The sequence below is a fragment of the Triturus cristatus genome, chromosome 6, assembly GCF_964204655.1.
Source record: "Triturus cristatus chromosome 6, aTriCri1.1, whole genome shotgun sequence".
In the NCBI taxonomy this organism is placed as follows: Eukaryota; Metazoa; Chordata; class Amphibia; order Caudata; family Salamandridae; genus Triturus; species Triturus cristatus.
In genome coordinates, this window is record NC_140589.1 from 1,553,766,897 (window position 1) to 1,553,788,411 (window position 21,515).

The window sequence follows — 21,515 nt, forward strand, 5'->3', positions numbered from 1 at the left end:
TGGACCAACCTGAGGGGTGCCTTATATGTAAGAAAAAGAAACTTGCCAGGTCAACATGGCAGTAAAGAACTGCGTGCGCAGACACTGCAGTGGCAGGTCTCAGATACATTTACAGGGCTACTTATGTGGGTGGCATACCCAGTGCTACAAGCTCACTAGTAGCATTTGAATTACAGGCCCTGGCACACTCAGTACACTTTACTAGGGACTTATCAGTAAGTCAAATATGCCAATCATGGATAACCAATCAATCACAATTTACACAGAGAGCATATGCACTCTAGCACTGATCAGCAGTGGTAAAGTGCCCAGAATCCTGTAGCCAATAAAACAGGGTCAGATAAATAGGAGCCAAAAGGTTTGTGGATAAACCTGCTAAAAGGGCGAGGTCTAACAGGGATCTAGTGGAAGTTGAGTTGGAAGAACAGGCGCCGGGTGAGGATAAAATGGACAGCAAAATGATGGTACGGACAGGGTCAATTAAAATGTAGTAAAATATATGAGATGTTGCCATTGCAAAATCATGGAAAATATGTTTTACAATGTTAAAGTAAGTGGTGAATGAGATTCGATTTAACTGTGATGGTAATGTAACTAATGAAGTGAGATCCCCTCGGACGAGGAAAGGGTGGCGAGGGTTGGATGTTGATGAGTTTTTGTTAATATGTTAAAATCAATCCAAAAACAAATCACCCGATATAACACTTCTATATTTTTACTGCACTCTCAAGACAGCACCAATGTTATGAGTTTCACATCATCAATATAGAGTACATAAGCTACAGAGGCATTTGCCTGTTACTAACACTTTCAATAAAATAACTAGTGGGTTGGTTTGATCATCTTAAAGAACAGCAGCACACTATAAGCCAAGATTCTTTCCATATGTTGTGCAAACCGGTGTTTTTCATGCAATACAATTGGGTTTCTTTTTGTTTTGGACAGAGGAAAGCAAAACCTCAGAAAGGACTTAGTAAGTGATGGCACTTTCTAAGTTTAAGAAAGGGTACACATATTCTTTGTTGAATGAGGAATGAGTTTTGAGCTTTATTTCATCATTGATAAGTGTCCTTATGCCATTGTACTGAAAGCTCTGAATGCCATATGTGTGGGACTTCCCAGCTTTTGGGAGACACCCAATTTCAAATTGCTTTGCTTTTTGCTGCTAGATTGCATAGAAATCCGAACTTATCAGTCTGTCACCATTCAGACGTTGCACACCCCTAACAGATTTTAAAATGTTCCAAAGCACAAATAATTCTCATGATTCAGAGCAGTGAACAATACTGAGACAAAAAATAGTTATTTTCAGTACAATATACCACAATCGTATTGATTACAAAAACACCTATTTCAAATTGAGAGGATCCCCACTACACTACAAAATCGAATACATTTCTAAACTGGGGGTCTTAAATCCTCTGCAATAGAAAAGCATAATTCCCAGCAGAAATCTCATGTATTTGAGCCACATTCACAGAACTACTGGGCCACAGACAAACCTGGCCTGCATGGTCAAATGAAAGCACTTCACTGAATCACCAGTGGATGCTAAGATCAAATTCAAGACACCCTGCATCACCCATAAAGTCCACTGGAACCAAGGCCAGACATCTACAAAAAACTTACAACAAACAGGGGCAGCTTTGTAACCCAAACCTGGGGCTAATGAAAAGTGTGAATGCTACAGTGGTTCAGGATCCTAGTTCAAAAACACTAGCGACTTCAAGTGGTTAAAAAAGAGCCCATTCAGAGAAATCATGGAACAATTCAGTACCCTTAAACAATTTATCAAAAAGTATGTATTTTTCATTAATGGAAAATTCGAATGTACAATAATACAGAAGGTGCTCAAAAGGTTACACAAACATATGTCAATAACAGAGGACCAACTAAAGTGTAAACACAAATAATCATGGCAAAAAAGGAAAAAATTATATCCAAAAACAGGTGTGTAGGGTCACAAAAACAAACAACACTCAATGTTTCCTCTTATTTTTTGACAAGGAAGGCGTCAACGGCCGCTGACCCACGCTGAACTGGCAAGCAAGGTTTACCATCTATCCAATACATTAAGGAAACCCTTTCTTCACTGATCGTGTGAAGAGTAACCTATTTTATCCTGTATGACAGACTCTTGAGCTATCCGCACGTGAGCCACACACCCAACCCGGCATGTAACTGTGCTACCCTTGGACTATCTGGGAGTTTGAATACCAAGTTATTTATACATGACTACACAGTTTATTCAGGATTATCTCCTATATCTGATCATGCAACCGCAGCATCTTCAAGCTTGGGCCTAAGCAGTAGCACTCTGAATCATCCGCCCTCGAACGTCCAGCCTCTCGTAACTTTTGTGAATTAGTTACTTCCCTATCCGTTGTTCATTTCTTATGTTAACATTTGGAATCATTGTGGCTTTCCTGATGAAGGCGTTGTGCACGCTGTAACGCGCGTAGAAGATCCATCACGTAGCCATCTGATTTACGTGTTTATTCCTCAGAAGTAATGCATTTTTTTGAAAATTTATCATCATCAGTCTCGCCTTGATTTTTGCTAACACGTCAATGTTTGTTCATTGTATTTTGTTAGCTATGTCGAGATGTTGCCATTTGTTTTCACTTGGAAACTGATGAAATAAGTATTAGAATGATTAAGAATTTTGTATAAAATAAATGAACTTTCAATGACTTAATGTGTACACGGAGTCCCTAATATCATGTTTGTGTTTCGCTAGGTCTGAAAGTTGCGATAGAACTATAGTTGCCTAGGGGTTTTTTCTTCAATAGAGATAGAGATCATGCCACCCACAATGAGCAAGCCGCTCATTGTAACTCTCTTAAAACTAGATAAACCACCCAATAACTGTACCTCGTATAGGCCTTTGATGTTACTGAACATGGACGTAAACATCTTCGCCAAAATCCTGGCCAATCGCATCGCCCTGTGGACTTTGTCCCAGGTCGAAGTATCACCTATAATCTTTGCACCATATTCGACCTGATACAACAGACAGACCTGGAAGTGAAGGCCGCGGCTGTGTTTTTTTAGACCCCGAAAAGGCATCGATTCAGTAGACTGGGTATTTATGAAGGCGGTACTAGCAGAATCATGGTGGGAGAGATGTTTTTGTGCCTTGTCTCATTGCTATACAGGGCACCAACTGCTAGAGTCCGCGTGAACAGTCACGTAATGGTCCCCTTTGAGTTTGCTAGGTGAACCCCCATGGGCTGCCTCTTATCGCCCTTGTTGTACCAGCTAGTGGTGGAGCTACTGGCCTGTGCTTTCAGAGAACACCACAGCCATAGGGGCCAAAGTTTCCCAGGACACCAATTTATAATATCGGCAAAGACAACACTCTGCTCTTTGTCCACGACCCAGAAAGTAATGTCTCCCCCATACTCGGGGAAGTAGTCCTGCTTGGGGCCCTCTCTGGGCTCCAGATAAACTGGGGAAAATCCACTATCTATCTCTTCACACCTTCCACTGCGCAGAATTCCACTTACAATGGAGAACAGACTCTATACAGTACCTGGGTATAATGGTCCATACTGATCCAACTATTGTAATGCTCGATAACTACAGTAAAGCAATCCACAACTTAGAGGCTGATATAGAGCACATGTAGAACGGGAAGCACCCCTTCCTCTTACCTTGCCACAGACACTTTTTCAGGGACCTACCAGACAACATAGTATAATTGATTCATTGAACCTACGGTACGGGTTTGGCGAAGAACACTAGAAAAACAATCAATTTCCCTATTGTACTCACCGCATATTATGCTAGAGTGGTGCTCATGGTTCCGGGTGGGGAGGGAGAAGGCAGTCACAAACGTTCTACACACACAAGGCATACGCAAAATGAGAGATGTCTTCGATGATGGTATTGTCAGAAGTTAGGACTCAGTGATCCAAAATACGTCTGGATGGACTACCCTGGCTGATTTCCAGTACTTCAGGGTCTGCTGCAAGATATCCCATCATTGTCGCTTCTGATTCAAAACAATATTCTGGTTAAATTGGTCTCCAGGCTCTATGTTCTCGCTCAGGAGGCCAGGCGCCCAGCGATGCTTAAGGCATGGATAGGCTGGCAGAGAGACCTCGAAACGACCATAGACGACAAAACATGGCAATACTGCTGCGCTAGGACAGGGGAGTTCTCCCTCAATGGTAGGCACCGACTCATACACTTAAAATATATAAATTGTGCCTCCGTTGCCACGCTCCTGACGCTGGCTTCCTACATACTGCATGGCTCTGTCAGGACGTCATGGCGTAATGGATAAAGACTTTTCATGAACTGTCACTCATAACTGTCCACTCATTAGAACTTGATCCACTACTAGCCCTATTGGGCCTAGATAGAGAGGTCGACAAAGGGGTGAGAAAACTGGTGGCTCTTGGTCTCCTCTTAGCCAAATGCAGAGTGGCCATGCAATAGGTGCGCACCCCTCCCCCACTCTGGAAGCCTGGCATGAAGATATGACACACTACAACACACAGTCAGAGGTTTATAATGCTCTTTTTTCCTCTGCAGAGTCATCCTAAGAATATTTGGGCCACATATCAAGCTTTAACCACTTGTACAACCATCGCTATTTAAAAGTCTTGGTTATAAATATGATGGCCTGCCATCAAATGTATTCGTATTTAAGTGCCCTCGTGTTAATTCAATCAAAGAAATTTGAATAATATACACATGGGTTTTTTAAATATCCCTTCTCAAGGAAAGGTTATACTACACTATTATTAGATATCTTTCACCACCTCGAGAGTGGATTATTATTCATTGACGAGACTGAGGCTACTGTGTTAGTGTGCACACAAGACTTATCCCATCTTAGAGGGAGTGAATCAGATAAAGCTTCCTCAATGTTTCTCTTTCATTGTCTTCTTCTGAGGAGTGGAATACAAGAGTCTGTTTGGTCCCGGTAATTTCTTTCAAGCCTCATGATGCAGGTTAATACATTCAACTCCATGGTTGTTACATTACTGAAAGTTAGAGAAAATAAAAAAATAGGAAAGACTTACTTACCAGCAAAAGAATGCTAAGCACTATGAAAAACTGAAAATGTATTTACAGCCTCATAACAAATAAAGAGAAGTAAAAAAAAAAGATAAAAAATGCAACTCCTGTTGTAAAAATGCAGAAAACGCAATTTTAATCATCCACTTCTAAAGGCAAAAAAGGAATTTTAGAAGGTACCTGGAAGGAGGAGAACAGAAGATTAAGGACAGATATTTTGTGTCACTAGGAACACTGAAAGGGTAGTCACCTATTGTTAGACCGGTCAGACTTACAGCCCGATTTAGATTTTGGTGGATCGGGTCCCACTGTTGCTTTTTCAATGATCTTCGATGATGTTCTCACCTGCAATATTTTGATGTTGGCTGTTCTATAGACAAAAGACCACCAGATTCCTGCCGACTTCGCCAGGAATTCTCATCCACGTTGACGGTGATAGAGACGGAAGTGGTTGTCAGATGGACTCCAGCCCAATTCCAGCTGTCAAAATTACGATGTGCCTTTCCGCTGTGGCAACTGTGGCTGGAAAACCTTCAACTTCAAGTTGACAGAATTGAAGGTAATAAGATAAAACTTACCTTCTTTCCTGCGTCCCACTTGTGTTTCCACAACGTGCCACATTGTCCAGGCCCCTCCTTTGCTGCACCGACTCCACAATGTCACCAAACTACTGCGTTGTCGCGGAGATCTACGGTAACCTACTTTTACACTTGTCCTATGTGTAGTGCACCGACAAATGCTGTAGACTTGTGTACTTTCTTTAGGTGTAACGCAGTAGTGTTCCTTTTCCAACTCATCAAGGTAAAATGAACACACCTGTATTGACACTTAAAAAATATATTGGGAACTTAACTGGTCCCACTAAGATTGCAGTACGCTTGTGGGAGGCTGCGAATGTGGCCATGGGCTGGAATGATCGTTTGACGGGTGCGACCCCCTTGTTTGCGTCTGAAAGATTGGGAAGCCTTTGGACGACGAAGGGATTCGAGCGTTGGGACACGATTGGCATCAGCAGAGTAGGTGACCTTTGGGTGAAGGGTGCGGTCAAATCCTTCGCTGCGCTGCAGAGTGAGTACGAATTGAGTGAGAGGGAGTTCTTTCGGTACGTTCAGGTTCGGCACGCTTTGCTCTCGGCCATCGGGGCTGAGACTGCAGTCCCTGTGTCTTCGCCACTCGAGGACCGCATACTCGACGGTCACTTGCCCGACAGTACTATTTCACTTATCTATAAAAAACTAATAAACGTTCGGGCGGATCTCCTCGTGCGTCTTCGGGAGGCGTGGATCCGGGATGGAGTGGAACTGGACGATGAGGATTGGCAGTCTGCGCTGTCCTCCCCTAAGGAGGTGGCCATACCCGCACGTCTCCCTCTTGTCCAGCTTAAAATTCTCCACCGTGTTTACGTGACGGGCCCTCGTTTAGTTCTGATGGGTTTTTCTGAAGATGGGCTCTGTAGGCGCGGCTGTGGGCTCAGCGCCACTTTTCTCCATGTTCTCTGGGAGTGCTGTGAGGTGGCGGAGTATTGGCGCCGGGTGCATGCTGTCATGGAATGTGTCACTGGGGTCGCTCTGTTGCCTGAGGTTCGCCGATGTTTGCTGAACGTGTGGGAGCCTAATGACTATAATGCGGCTCAGACTCGGTGGGCGGCCCTTGGGAACATGGTTGCTAAGAGGGACATTGCACAGCTTTGGGGTTCCCGGCGGCCTCCCACCGTGTCAGTATGTAAGGAGAACATGGATTGGTGCATGTGTAGAGAGAAGACTGTGTATGTGGCTCGGGGTAAGCCGGGGGCGTGGGGTAGAATTTGGGGCCAGTGGAATGCGTACCGAGGGAACATCTGCACACCCCCCCTCGTGGACACATCTGATGCTGCCTTGTCCCCTTGCTCCTGAGGTTCCCGGACTATTGCATTTCACCTGTAGATGGTTGTGGCTCTCCCGTCGCCCCCACCTCCCCCCTTGATCATCCTCATTGACCACCCGAGGGTGGAGTAGGTACTGTGTGATCCCCCGGCCGTGGTTAGACGCCCTTTTTTTCGATGGTTTCCGCCTTGCTTTTTGGTGTTCTTTTATTTTTCTTTCTTTGTTTGTATTTCTAAAAGTTATGTATCCTGACAACCTCTGAGGTGCACTCGGTAATTTGTTAATTCGGCTGAGCCCCAGGGGGCCTATTTCTTCCTTGATGATGTCGAACATGTATATATTAGCGGCCGGCCCTGGTGGTTGTAGGCCCATGTTTGTATTGAGTTTTTATGTGCAATAAAATTTATTTAAAAAAAAATATATATATTGTTGGTATTGTGCTTGTGGTGTCTGTGAGCATGCTTGCTAAAGTGCTTGTAAGGTGTTTTTGTGGCATGCAATATGTACCAAAAAGGGCATAGCATATTACCTATACCTTCCTTTTTTATCCCTATAGGTCACCCTTAGGGTACTCCCTAAAAAGCCCATAGGGCAGGTTGGGATGTATTTAAAAAGTTTGGATATGTCCCTGTAGTGAAAAACTCTCAAATTTGTTTTCACTACTGCAAGGTCTACCTCTCCTATAGAATAACAGAGGGTTACCATATTACATTTAATAAGTGATAACATTTTATTGAGAGCAAGTAGTAAAGTCATGTTTGGTGTCTGATGAATTGTAATTTAAAAACCTCTTTAATGGGAACCTAAGATTCAAGTCACAATTCTGAAAATGCCACTTTTAGAAAGTCACAACAAAATAATCTAGATAGGTGCCTAGAAAGACAAGTGCACTACAAGTGCCCAAGTGGGGCGTAATCACCTTCAAACATGAAAATATAACTTGGATATGTTGTATGTATCAGTAGTAAATGAACAATTACTCACAAAGACAAAACAATATAGAACATTGAATACATTGACATACGTAGATAATTCTTAACACCAAAAACAAGTTTATCAATGGAACTGAGTTCATGTGTCTTTTTAATTCTTTGTCAATAAAGATGAAACAGCTTGACAGAACGTTGCTTATTCTCAGCAAAAGTCTGTACTTCCAATTTCACATGTCAAATCCCAATGCATTTCGGGCTTTAAATTCAGCCCTTCGTCAGGGGAATCTATAAGAACGAACAATATTTGTATCAATTAACATATAGACATCAAAGATTGTCATAATCAGCACATGTACAATTATGCTGCTCAAGGAAAGGCAGGGTTCTAAGGAATAGCATTATGGTCTTTGCAACAGAAGCGGAATACCACCACCAAAGCAATTGTGAGGAAAAGCGGAAAAGCGAAAAACCCTATATTCCACAATTGTGAACTGTTGTTGAAGACAGTGTGTAATCTAAACAGGACCAAATCATACCTTGATGTACTACGATGAGTGAAACACAGCTAAAAAAATCGGGAACGGAGACCTGAATATATCTGTGCAACACCTGAAGTTACGCTGCAGAAAATGAAAACAAAAACTCAGAAAGTCGTCCCAAGTGGATCCACACCAACCAAACCAGTGAAAATCCACTTACCAGCAATATGTCTCACTGTCAGGTTGAGCGTCCGGGTGAACCTCCGTTTACCGCCGCAGATAGCAACACGCGAAAGGTTTAAGAATGCGGTTGCAATGATATTAAGCGTTTTAACTATAAAAATATAACGAAACCCAAATGTCAGGATTCTAATCTCAAAAACTAGCTGAAGCTAAAGTTTTCCAATAGTAAAGGGACGCTTACCCAATCAAACTGTAATCCACGCGAAACAAACACCAACAATAGCGTTTGGAGAGCAATCCATGTTAGCGTGTTTAAAACAGAACTAGTCATAGAAACAGGACTGACGTGTAAACTGCTCTAATCCGATGACAAGAGGTCGCCATCTTAGAAAGAGAACTCTAATCCAGACGTGAACTACACCAAAACTAAAGACGAATATAATTAAAAAACCTCATTAAACCGGATATAGAAAAAAAGAGTAGAAAAAAGAAGAAGGAAAGCCACTGATGCAACAAACCTATAATGCTTTACAAAAGTCAGGGTTTAGAAAGTCGGCATTGCCTTTCCTAACTATTTGGTGCCTGTTACCTGTTGCTTGGTCACATGACTGGGTGCAGTTGGCCTTTGTGTAATCCTCCTTGACAGTAACACAAAGGAGGGTCTAGTATTTGGCAGGAAGGGCCATCTCTGACCTGATAGAGGATCCGGCTATTCACCTACCACGCTTGCACTTCAAAAGCACTGGTTCAGCTCACACACAAAGGGCTTCACACAAGTCTATTTTGCTTCCAGACAGACTGGGACCAAGGCAGGGAAGCAGGAAGTTCAAAATACCTCTGTGAGGGAAACTCCAGAAACTTCTCCCTCTTCAAAGTGGGCACCAGGTATAAAAGTGGACCCTTAAACCCACTTCCCAGTACACTCCTGGGCATGTGGATACTACAGAAGGATGCATGGCTGCTTGAGGCCTGCCTGCTGGCTAAGAAGGAATACTGGACTTGCTCCCTTCATCCCAGGCTGAAGTGACTCCAAGGGTCAGCGACTGACCTCCTGTCAGAGCTACAGCGTCACAACAAGCTACAGAGGCCCCCCTGCAACTGCCTGGCTGACCTGTTGCACTGTGCCTGTCTGGACCTGCCCGAGTCCTTCTGGCCTCTTCTGGAGAAAGATCCTGATTCGCAAGTGGTGTCTCCCCAGGTCCAGTGCCCTGCCTGAAGCTAAACTTGGAGAATACAGAGGTCCTCGTGCTCGGACCCTGCACCACTGCCTGGGACAACTCCTGGTGGCCCTCCACCCTCGGGAGCCCATCCACCCCATCAGACCACGTATGGAACCTCGGCATCATCCTGGACTCCTCCCTCACCATGACCCGCCAGATCAACTCTGTTGCCTCCACCTGCTTCAACTGCCTCCGCATCCTCCGCAAGACCTTCAAATGGATCCCCCGATTGCAGAAAGACCACCCCCCACGCACTCATAACAAGCAGACTGGACTACTGTAAATCCCTCTACGCCGGAATCAACAAAACTCTCCTGCACAAGCTCCGAACCATCCAGAACGCCGCAGCCAGATTCGTCCTCCGAACCCCACGGCACGAACATATGACCCAACACCTACAAGACCTTCACTGACTCCCCATCGAGAAGAGAGTAACCTTCAAACTACTCACCCACGCCTACAAATCCCTTCACAACATCGGTCCCAAATACCTCAACGAGAGAGTCTCCTTCCACGTACCCAAAAAGAACCTTCGCTCCTCCAAATTTGCCCTGGTAGAAACCCCACGCATATGCAGAAACAGAGCAGGCAGAAGAGCCTTCTCCTACATTGCAGCCAAGGCCTGGAACGAGCTCCCTGTCAACATCAGACGCTACCTACCCTGCACACCTTCAAGAACAACCTCAAGCCCTGGCTCTTCGACTGAACTGGAGCTGCACTCCCCCCTCCCCCCCCAGCACCTTGAGACCTTCACGGGTGAGTAATGCGCTCTATAAATCCCCTGATTGATTGATTGGCTGGCTTCGGAGAAAGTACTTCCTGGACTAACTGAAGGTTCCACCAAATCTGATGCGAAATGACACAAAGCCTCTCCACAGAGCTGCCAGCCTCATTGGAATCAATAGCAGTCAGCTTCATTGAAACTGACGCAGAGTAACACAAAGCCCTGCGAAGATTCGCCAAACAGCTAATCATAACCGACGAAAAGCCCCGCAATAACCTCACCATACAGCTTCTTCAGAACCGATGCCTCAGACAATGTGAAGCCTTGTAAAGCAATGTCACGTACACCGTGCACCATGGACAGAAGGTTCAATTTTCAGCAAGCCAAACCTGATGCTGTGCCCGGTCTGCGCTCCGCCGTGTTCGGCCTGCACTTTTGTATTTGTCTTGGTCCAGCATGACAACATACCCTCAGATGGTGCTTAGCGCCACTTTTAACTTTATCTTTAAAATTGCATGTCTCCAGTTCTGCTAATTTGATTTTTGGTCTCAAATTATTAAAATGTCCTCTATTTTTCGAAATTAGTGTGGTATTTTTCTTGTGTTGTATTTTCACTTTATTACTGCTTGCGTACTGCATACATACCTTACACTTTGCCTCTAAGTTAAGCCGGACTGCCTTTGTGCCATGCTACCACAGGTTAATTTAGTGACTTTTTGTGGTTCACCCTGAGAAGGGTTGGGGTTGTTCCTTAAGTAGGGTTTGACCTCCCTCAACCCAGCTTCTGCTTCTTATGGTGATAGAGATGAATTCAAAACAGTTATTAAATGCTGCCTCCCAGGAACAAAAAACCTGCACCACAGGATTTTGTGCTCCCTTTTTATGCAATACAAATTTAGCGTTTAAAAGATGCACAATCTACTGGTTTAAATTTTAATCCATTTTAACATGTCTCAACAAAAGCACATCTGTTCGAAAAAAATAGACGTTTCCAAGTTACTAAAATGTGCAATTTAAAAACTAGGGCAAAATTAGAACTGCATAACATTGAAGTCTTCGGAGTGCATGTTCCCAGCTTGCAGGCCATTTGATACAGTCCACCAGCGTTAATGAACTCCGAATTTACAGCATGAAGCGTGTTCAGAGCTTCAGTCTCATTAGAGACCATCTGTCTACAGCGGCCACGATTCCCCATTCGGCCCGTTTCTTCTTGTTCTGTGTAGCTGCTCCTGACCTGCCCCAACATCTAGTCTTTCTGTGCAGTGTGAACGGCGCCTTATAGATGCTCGCTTCATTAGGCTGAGATTGCAGCACTGCTGTCTTCCCCTGCGCTAAATGAAGCGAAAGCCACCTCTGCGCATTAGGTAGGGCCATTTAGCTTCGACCAGATGGGGCAGTTTCTTTTGGTCAAGCAGACAGAAATCTTCACAAACGAAGCACATTCTACAGCTGGGAGGGTTCACGACTTACCTCTAAGTGGCTCCGCCGCTCTGCGATGACTCTCTCATCCTTGTTGCCAAAGAGCTTCTTTGGGGGAAATTCTAAAGTACGAAGCTGGAAGAGAGAGCAAGAATCACGTGAGTAGCATCAACAGACAGTAAGAAGCCAAGCAACAGAGAACGAGTCCTTTAAAGGATGGCTATGCTGAAGTAACTGACAAAATCATTCTGCTGCACAGCTACATGGAAGCCCGATTGTCCACCATAAAAATATATCTGGCAAACTGTTGGAATGCTATACGAGCGATTTTTTTATAATGCAAATTTCAGCACTTCATATCCATCGCTTTTAATCCAAATTAGGAGCTATGTGACATTCTAAAAAGCATAATGATGTGCCTCTTGATCAGCGTTTTTAGCCATGGTAATTTGTGCCCACTTCAGAATGAATCAGTTTCTAGGCCCTTTTATTATAATTAACTCTACTGCAAAGTAAGGGCCTGATATAGAAAGCCAGTTTGTGATCGCAAACCCTGCGATTTGCAAAATCATAGGTTTTGTAATGCAAAATGTCTCTTTGGTATTATGAAACCCATTTTGTGAATCGGTAAAGCATTTATGCCTCACAAAATGGGTTTACTGACCCATACTGAGAAGCAACCGGGATGGGGAGTGAAAGGGGTGTTCTTACCTGAATTAGATTCAATGTTGTATGTCTGAGTGGGTCATTGATTAGTTACCGACACCTCAAAGGAGGTGGTAACTGATTCCTAAAGGGGAAGGTGCACACTTCAGGCACCTTGCCATATGTGAATGGTGTTGGTAGCCAAGGGGCAGCAGGCAGTGTTTCAGGGAGTCACTGCCTACTCCTCCCCAAAGGTTTATCTACATGGAACCTTTAAAAAAAAAAAAAAAAAGCAGTGGCACCTGCAAGGAACGCAGGCTGCTTAAAAAAAAAAAATTTTTTTTAAAAATATATATCATCGAAAAAATCCTTTTTGGGAATGCATAAACAGCGATAGTAGTCTGTAAGTCCTTGGAGGCCGCCATCTCTTTAATTGTAGCCAATCACAGAAGGTCACATATAGCGACTTGCCTAATAAATTCATTAGGCAGGTCGTTCTGCAACCCCCTGTGACTGGAGATTTTGTGAAATAAACCATTAGGACATTGATCGCATTACATATACAAAGATATCTCACAAATTATCCATGTGCGATTTGCTCCTACTATTTGTAATCGGTCGCTTAGTACATCTGTGGCCAGATGTATTCAGGTAAGTGTTTGTGATTACCAAATAGCAAATTTTTGCGACTTACTATTTGGCAATCACAAACAGTAATGTACAAATATGTGTCTTACGCTTTTTGCAATTCCCAGTGGGTGGCAAATAGACCTACCTCATGAATATTAATAAGATATGTTTCGGTTTGCAACCCACTGGGATTGCAAAAATCACAGGAATGATTAACTGGTGGGGTCAGCAGACCACCAGGTCTCCGATTGCTTTTAAAAAATAAAGCAATCTTTTTTTTTTTTTTTTAAACGCAGCCCGTTTTTCTTAAAGCAAAATGGAATGAGTTTCAAAAAAAGAAAAATTAAGTTTTCTTTCCATTTTTGAAGAGCAGGCCGTGGTCCATGGGAGCACTGCCTGCTCTTAAAAAATAAGTTACTTACCTTCGGTAACGATGTAGCTGTAAGAGACATATGTTAGTTATAGATTCCTTACCTTAGAATTACCCACAGGCGTCAGACTGGATCTGGAGATTTTTTTTTTAGCAGCACCCCTGAGCGTCGGTAGGTGGGGTCGGTCGACTCCGTGTCCGTCGTTGGTGTTGTGGTCGCCAGAATGACGTCGCTGTGTCTACTTAGACGCCGCCCATGCGTGCTGTCGGTTCTGAGACGACTTTCCTCGCCAGGAGCAGAGCCATGCAGGACACTGACCACTGGCGCACATAACTAGGGCCCTGGAAGGGAGTCCCTATCCCTAGCAGTCAGTTCACAGAACGGGGAGGATGGGTTGGGTGGTAAGGAATCTATAACTAACATACGTCTCTTACAGATACATCGTTATCAAAAGTAAGTAACTTGTTCATCTGAAAGAGACTGTTAGTTACAGATTCCGTACCTAAGAATAGGTACACCAGCAATACCAACCTCAGAGGTGGGTCTGCGAACTAAGTTCACACCAGAAAATCCTGAAGAACAGAACGGCCAAAATAGCCATCTCTCCGGACTTGTCAGTCTAGGCAATAGTGTTTGGTGAACGTGTGCAGGGAAACCCAATTGGCCGCCTGACAGATGTCAATGAGTGGGACTCCACATCCCAAAGCAGGAGTAGCTGCCGTAGCCCTGGTGGAGTGGGCACGCAGTCCCACTGGAGCTTCCTTTTTCGCTAGGAAATAGCAGATTTTAATGCATAGAAAAACCCATCGAGAGATGGTGCGTTTTTGCAAAGCCCGACCTTTCTTGGCACCTACATAGCCAACAAAGAGTTGATTGCCCACCTGGAAATCTTTTGTGCGGTCTAGATAGAAAGACAGCGCACGTTTTGGGTCCAGACGGCGGAGTCTCTTCCTTGGAAGGGTGCGGAGGTGGGAAGAAGGTGGGCAAAGTGATGGTCTGTCCAATGTGGAAAGAGATAACCACATTGGAGGAAAAGAGGGCCTTGTGCGAAGGACTACTTTGTCTGAATGAACAGCAAGAAAAGGAGGTTTTGAGGACAGAGCTTGAAGCTCACGCACTCTGCAAGCAGAGGTGATGGCGACAAGGAAGACAGTCTTCAGAGTAAGGAGTCTGAGAGGGCAGTTATATAGAGGCTTGAAGGGAGCACACAAGGTACGTCAAGACAAGAGTCAAGTACCACTGGGGCATTATGAAAGGAGAAGGTGGAAAGAGATTTGTAATGCCCTTTCGAAATCTATTTACAATAGGGGACTTGAAAAGAGAAGGCTGATCAGGAAGGCGAAGAAAGGCAGAGCTTGCCTTCAACAGCCAGTCGTCGAGTTAGGGTAAGACTGGAACCCCTGATCTGCACAGATGAGCTGCGACCACTGCCATCACCTTGTTGAACACCCGAGAGGCACTGGTAAGGTCAAAGAGGAGCACGGTGGACTGTAAATGCTCGTGGCCTACCATGAACCATAGGTAACGCCTGTGGGCTGGCAGGATGGGGATATGGAAATATGTGTCCTGCAAGGCCAACGCTACCAACCAGTCTCCAGGGTCGAAGGTAGACAGGACCCGAGCCAATTTGAGCATCTTGAACTTATTCTTTTGGAGGAAGCGGTTGAGGGCTCTATGGTCTAAGATAGGATGCAGGCCTTTGTCCTTCTTGGGTACCAGAAAGTAGTGGGAGTAGCAACCACAACCTACTTCTGGCACAGGGACCCTTTCGATAGCTCCCTTGGCCAAGAGAGCTGCAACTTCCTGGCAGAGGAGGGCCAAGTGATCCTCCAACATGCGATAGAAGGATGGTGGCATGGATGGAGGGGTAGTCTCCAAGGGGAGGGAGTTGCCCCTTCGGACTATCTCCAAAACTCACCTGTCCGAAGTGATAGTGTACCAGTGCGGGAGGTGATAGCGAATCCTGCTGCTCACTGGCCCCATGTGGCCCTGAAAGATCGGACTAGGAGGGTTTGGAGGCTGCTGGAGGGGGGTTATGGGTGGACTGGCCCGCCCGCTGGTCCCCAGACCCCTGAGGTCAACAGGGGTGAAAAGCATGCTATGTGGGGCGAGAGGTCGCCGCAAGGCCCAAGGATCTAGCCATAGCCCTAGAATTCTTACAGCGCACAAGCGTTGAGTCTGCCTTATCACTGAAAAGGCGACGGCCATCAAAGGGCATGTCCAGTAAGGTGGATTGGACATCCCCAGAAAAACCAGACAACCTCAACCAGGCGTAGTGCCTCAGGACTACTGACGTGGAAACCGTTATGCCCAGTGAGTGTGCGGTATCCAGCCCACATCTGAATGTAAATTTGGCTGCATCTCTACCCTCTGCCACTGCGAGGGTGAAAACAGCTCGGGCCTCCTCCGGGCACTGTGGCAGCACTTGCGCAACTGTATCCCACACTGTATGGAAATAATGGCCCAAGAGGCATGCAGTATTCACAGATCGCAACGCTAAGCTGGTGGAAGAAAACATCTTCCCAAGATGGTCCAGATTCTTGAATTCACTATCTGGGGAAGCAGTAGGGAAGCTTCTTCCCTTAGAGGACGAGGCTTGGACCACCAAGCTCTCGGGGGCTGGGTGTTGGGAGGGGAAAAGTGAGTCACCTGGGGCCGGGCGGTGGCGTCGGGCAATCATCCTGTCCACAAGAGCCCCTGCACTGGTCTTGGACAAAGTGCCCAGAAGGCTTCTTTAAAGGGCAGAAGGGGTTCGAAGAAGCCAAAGCAGGTTGAAACACCTCTGTCACTACGGTTAGTCCTGACTGCCACTGTAGGAAGCTCCAGGCCCAAGGCCTCAACTGTCCTACACAACAAGACTGCATATGACGCTCCCTCTTCAATAGCCATGGTAGGAGGGAGAAAGCATGCCAAGGTCTGGGGAGGTATCCAGACCACTGGCGTCACCCAGGACCTCTCGCCAGTCAAGCTCATCAAGTTAGTCAGCTAAAGGGTCCACAGACACCGCCCAGTCCTCCTCACCCTCCTCTGGTCGCCAATCAGGCCTAAAAGGAACACCAGGGATGAACAGTGGCACAAAAGTGCCTTACGGCGCCGGTTCCGATGTTGGTCCGGCGTCAGGGGTCAGCGTCGGTCGGGGGCACAACCGACACCAGGGGTGTCGTCATCGTAATCAGCGCTGGGGAGGGTACCGTGAGGTCGACCGGTGTTGCTCCTGACACAGGCCTGGATCCTTGGGTGCACTCCGGCGCCGAAGCCGCCGGCATTGGAATCCCTGGGCCCCCAACAGAGTCTGCGGGGCCCGAAGATGCCATAAAGCGCCTTGTGAAAGCTCGAAGCTGGGCAGAGGATGCTCCGGCACCGGGAAAAGGAGGGAAGCTCAGAATCGTCCCTGGAGCAGGCTCCGAAGATGGAGCTGGGGAGCGACAACGCTCCAGGTCCCTCATCACGTCGGCCGACGGACGGGGTGAATGTGAAGAGCGACACTGCTTCTTCACCTTCTTCTAGTACTTCGACTTACCCAAGACCTCGAAGACTTGGATGACGAATAATGGTGGTGGCTCCGCGACCATTCCAGAGACCTTTCTCTCGACCGTGACCTCGAGCAATGCCCAGCCGACTGCCGGGCCTCCAATAACTCCCGCAAAGACTTTGGATTCATGGCCCAGAAGTCGGAGCACGACTTCGGGTCGTGGTCGTGCTCCAGGCACCAAAGGCACATGAGGTGGGGGTTTGTAACTGACATCAGAGGGTTACAGGCCTCACACGGCTTGAACCCAGTCCATACCTTTTACACCAGGAGTCGGAAGACTCAAAATAGAATAAGACAAAAGTTGAGAAAAAATATAGTAAAAAAATGACTAAAGGGGTAGCTCTCTTTGGATCGGCGCAAGGCTGGTGCGGAAAAATAAAGAACTGAAGTCAACGCACAGGGACGGCGTCTAAATAGACACCACAACGTCATTCTGGCAACCACGACACAAACGACAGACAAGGAGTCGACCGACGCTACCTACCGACATGCAGGGGTACTGCTAAAGGAAAATCTTCGGATCCAGTCTGACGTCTGGGGGTAATTCTAAGGTAAGGAATCTATAACTAGCAGTCTATTTCAGATAAATGTTTTAACATCATTCACAAAGAGGAAGGGTTCCCTTGGGACCTCTCCCATACAGGTTTTGTTCATTACAAAAAGCCGTTTGCGTTGTCAAACAGCCCGATTCGGCGAATCAGCCCATTTGCAAACACAAAAAGGCTTTGTACATCTGGCCTTTAGTCCCATAGCACCAGATTGATCAAGAAACCCGGGGTAAAACTACAGTCCACAAACAAGCATTTGCAATGCAATAGGTCACGCATTTTAGAAACTTTGACCTATTGGTATTGTAAATGGCAATGCCTTTTTTTAAACACATAAATAAAAGGCATTGTCATTTACAATGCCAACAGCTCAAAATCCTGCATTTGCAAGACCTACTGCATTGCAAATGCTTGTTTGAATATTGTGTTCTCTACCCTTGAGCAAAATAGGTTGTCGAACGCACATATAATATTGCACTCAGCAGAACACATAACTATATCAGCATTCAGCATTCGGAGCACTGAGTTTAGTTTATTCTCTGCTGACACTCCGTAGTTTCTGGAAGCACATTTTGCACCAAAAAACAGCCCTCCAGACAGTTCGTGACAACAAAATATTTATCTTTAGGTGTCCCAGTAGGATATGCTTCTAGATTTGAAACACAAGCTTTAAAAGAGATGCAACATTTTTGAGACTTTTGTAAACTCCGAGTGCCTTTTTTAGAGTAAGAGCTGTGTTAAGAACTCTTTGATATCAAGGTCAGCCTTTCCACATGGACACGTAAAGCTGTTGCCTTAGAGCACCATTAGGAGGCTTTAAATCACAAGATGCTAAAATAAGTTGGCCTCCGACTGCATGGGCAGGGCACCGCAGCAGCACAAGTTGAGGTCAGGACTAGGAAACGAGCAGTGGTAAATTCCAGACCACCGCCTTCCTCCAGTTTACTCGGGGCTTGCAGAGTGTGGGGCACAACAGCAATTAAATTCTGGATGCCTGGGAGTCCGGCCGATGGGAAGGAAAACATCCTACTACACTATACGCAGCCCGGACACAGCTCTTCCCCAACAGTGTATCCACTCCACGGGGACCTAACGTGACCCGGGGACCTGTGAGAGCCTCAGAGAGAGAGGTGTCACCAGCGGTTCTAATCCCAAGCACCAAAGGAGAGAGGTCACTGACTGGGGTGACCAGCACAGCCGTCAACATGGGTGCCGTGTAAAACAAAAGCAAGCAGCGTCTGCCACATTTAAAGACTAAAGCGCGGCTTGAGGCGGAACAGCAAAATGCAAAAGGGCTATACATATATTACTTACCCACATAAAGAAGGACTACATGGAGCCTGCAAGATGTGTGTCGTGTAAAACAAAAGCTGGTAGCGGCCGCCATATATAAATCATAAATTGGCGTGAAGCGGTACAGTAATTAGAAAAATAGTTCTCCCCAGAGCACATAAGGAAAATAATCGGAAAGACATTGTAGTTGAGAGTGCAGCCCCCGGGGGAAGAAAGGTCAGCGGACTAGTCTTCCCCCGGGGATTTCGCGCAAGGGAGGGACAGGGAAGGAAGGGGTGGGATAAGGGGTGGGGTCGGTAGGAGAGGTTAAAGGGGGCTGGGAGAGGAAGTCCTTCCTCTTCCTTTCCCCAGCGCCTCAGGGTGGGTTAGTTAGTGTGCTTTGGCCACCCGCCCACCCTACAGTCGATGGAATCGATTGTGGGTTAACAAGTTTTTCTACAAGCGTGCCAGTTTAGGACGGGTTGTGAGTGCTCGGAGCGGATTTGGGAGGGGGGAGGAGTCCATGACGGGCATACTCACCCTTCCGGGGAGGGGGATACTGGTGAAAGGTGGGGGTGCGTCATATCAGTTTGCGATGAATGGAGATGATGGAGGAGGTTGGAAGAGAAGAGAGGAAGCGAATGGGATAAGTGAGGAGGTTGCTGTGTGAAGTGGGATGGAGTAGTTGGAGTATGGGAGATTATGGGAAAATGAGAAGTTATGTTGTTGGGGATTGTTGGGGGGTTGGCTGTTATGTTTGGGTATGATTGTCCAACCCTGTCCTAATAAATGGCCTTTTACGCTAAGTTACCTTGCATGGAGTGATTATTGCACGAGTGCTGTTCTGCAGAATACAGAAGTGAGGTTTTGCTCCATGAACCAATCAGAAGGCAGCAAAACAAAGCGATACTGCAGTGAATCTATGGGAAGGCAGCAGGCTGGATCAAAGTCCTGAATTGAATACACCAGGTCTTCCGGACCACACATGCGCAGCCTAGGCTCGACCTAAAAATGAACGATTTTAACCAATGGCAGTTCTGGTGCATGTCAAAATAACCACACCCTATCTAATCCCCTCTCTTTTCTTTGTTGATCAACAAACGAGAATCTTCTTTGTGTCTCTGCATTGTGATATTTGACCAGCATCTCACAGCAACTCGTGGTTTGCTGTAATGGGACTTGAGGGTCATTCTGAGACGCTCTCGGGTAATACCATTGCTTAAGTTTTCCTTAATTAAAGGGATCGTTGATTTGTTTTATTTTGTTTTCCCTCTAATGCTATCCGTGACAATATGGTGTGAAAAGGACTGTTGCTGTATAAGCCCCTGCAATTGGCGCTGGTCACTATATGGTGGGTGTTTGGGTTTATCTCAACCCTGGTACTGATTTTAGACCAAGCAGAGGACACATTTTCCTTACTGGAGTCGCTCTTGAACCTCATTTTTCATAAATTCTGACAGTACCAGTTTATTTTTCAGACGCCTCAGGAACAGAGGAGCTTCTGAAGACAACATTCCCTAACAGTACCATTGACTAGGTTGTTGGAGATTATCAAGCAGTAATCACCTTGAAATAAAAAGGTATGATCTACCTTCTAGAAGCCCACCTGCAACTTGACAAAGTGCCCAAAAGGATTCGCATGCACTGGGACCGAGAGGAAGCTTCCTACAAATATGACGTAATTCAGCATGCAACTCTTGTTGTCATATTGCAGCTAGCACGCCTCATTCAATACTACAACCAGGTATGGAGAGCCCTCTGCAGGTAGCACAACACAAAGGTACAGCCTTTCAGGTGGCACACCTGGTTCTGGTACTCGCGGACAGCCTCTTACTACTGTTTAAGCTGGGTATGCCGAGGAAAGTGGACTGGGGGCCTTGTCCGTATTTCACTAGGATGAAATCCACTAGAATGGCTGTTATAGTACTAACAATAAAATGTTTAATTGTATGACATATCACATCATCACTTTATAAATCAGCAAAGTGTACTGAAAACGTGTGCATTAAAAAAAAAAAAACTATGTTATTGAAAATTCTTTATACTTTCATAAAACGTTTGCCACAAATGCACCATATGTTCTACAGGGTGGTTGCTACAAGTTACCCTGTTCTACGCGGGTATCATTTGTGAATGCTCACACACGCGCACACACTCTTTCGCTCTCTCTCTCCTGGGGGCGCAGTAAAGGATATCATCCAATGTATATAAAGCTATGCACCGCCAACTAAAGGAATGGGTTTGGATTGAGGAGCTGGCTGCAGCAGCAATCTTTCAAAAATCGATCACCTCCCTGTGTTTGTGATAATTGTCCTCTTAATCATGTTGATTGTTGCACAACAGAAAGCATATTACAAGTTCATGTATTACTCTATAACAAAGTGCAAAATAATGAAGTTTACTACTAAAAGATGCACACACATTTTGTAGATCTCCTTATAATGAAGAAACCAAAGCATCATGCTCTGGCTCAGGTTGCGGTTCACCCATCATCCCATGGATGAAAAAATATAGCCCAAATGACACTAAAAGAAAAAAGTTAGTGAAACAAGCTCTCCGCTATACGAACAAGTTACTTACCTTCGGTAACTTTCTTTTTCCTGAAAACTCTAACTGCAGATCCTTCACCCTTAGAATATCGCCAGTTGCTCGACTGGAACCAAAGGA

The 21,515-nt window shown here is 45.6% G+C and overlaps 1 protein-coding gene across 1 annotated transcript in view; it reads right to left on the reverse strand.

The window, feature by feature from the left end:
* The window catches only part of KIF16B (kinesin family member 16B), a 1,684,060-nt gene that overhangs the window by 12,161 nt on the left and 1,650,384 nt on the right, over positions 1-21,515 (reverse strand). Inside the window, exon 25 of the mRNA XM_085612707.1 lies at positions 11,902-11,985. Within this exon, the coding sequence (XP_085468833.1) occupies positions 11,902-11,985 (84 nt within the window). The remainder of the gene's footprint in view (positions 1-11,901; positions 11,986-21,515) is intronic.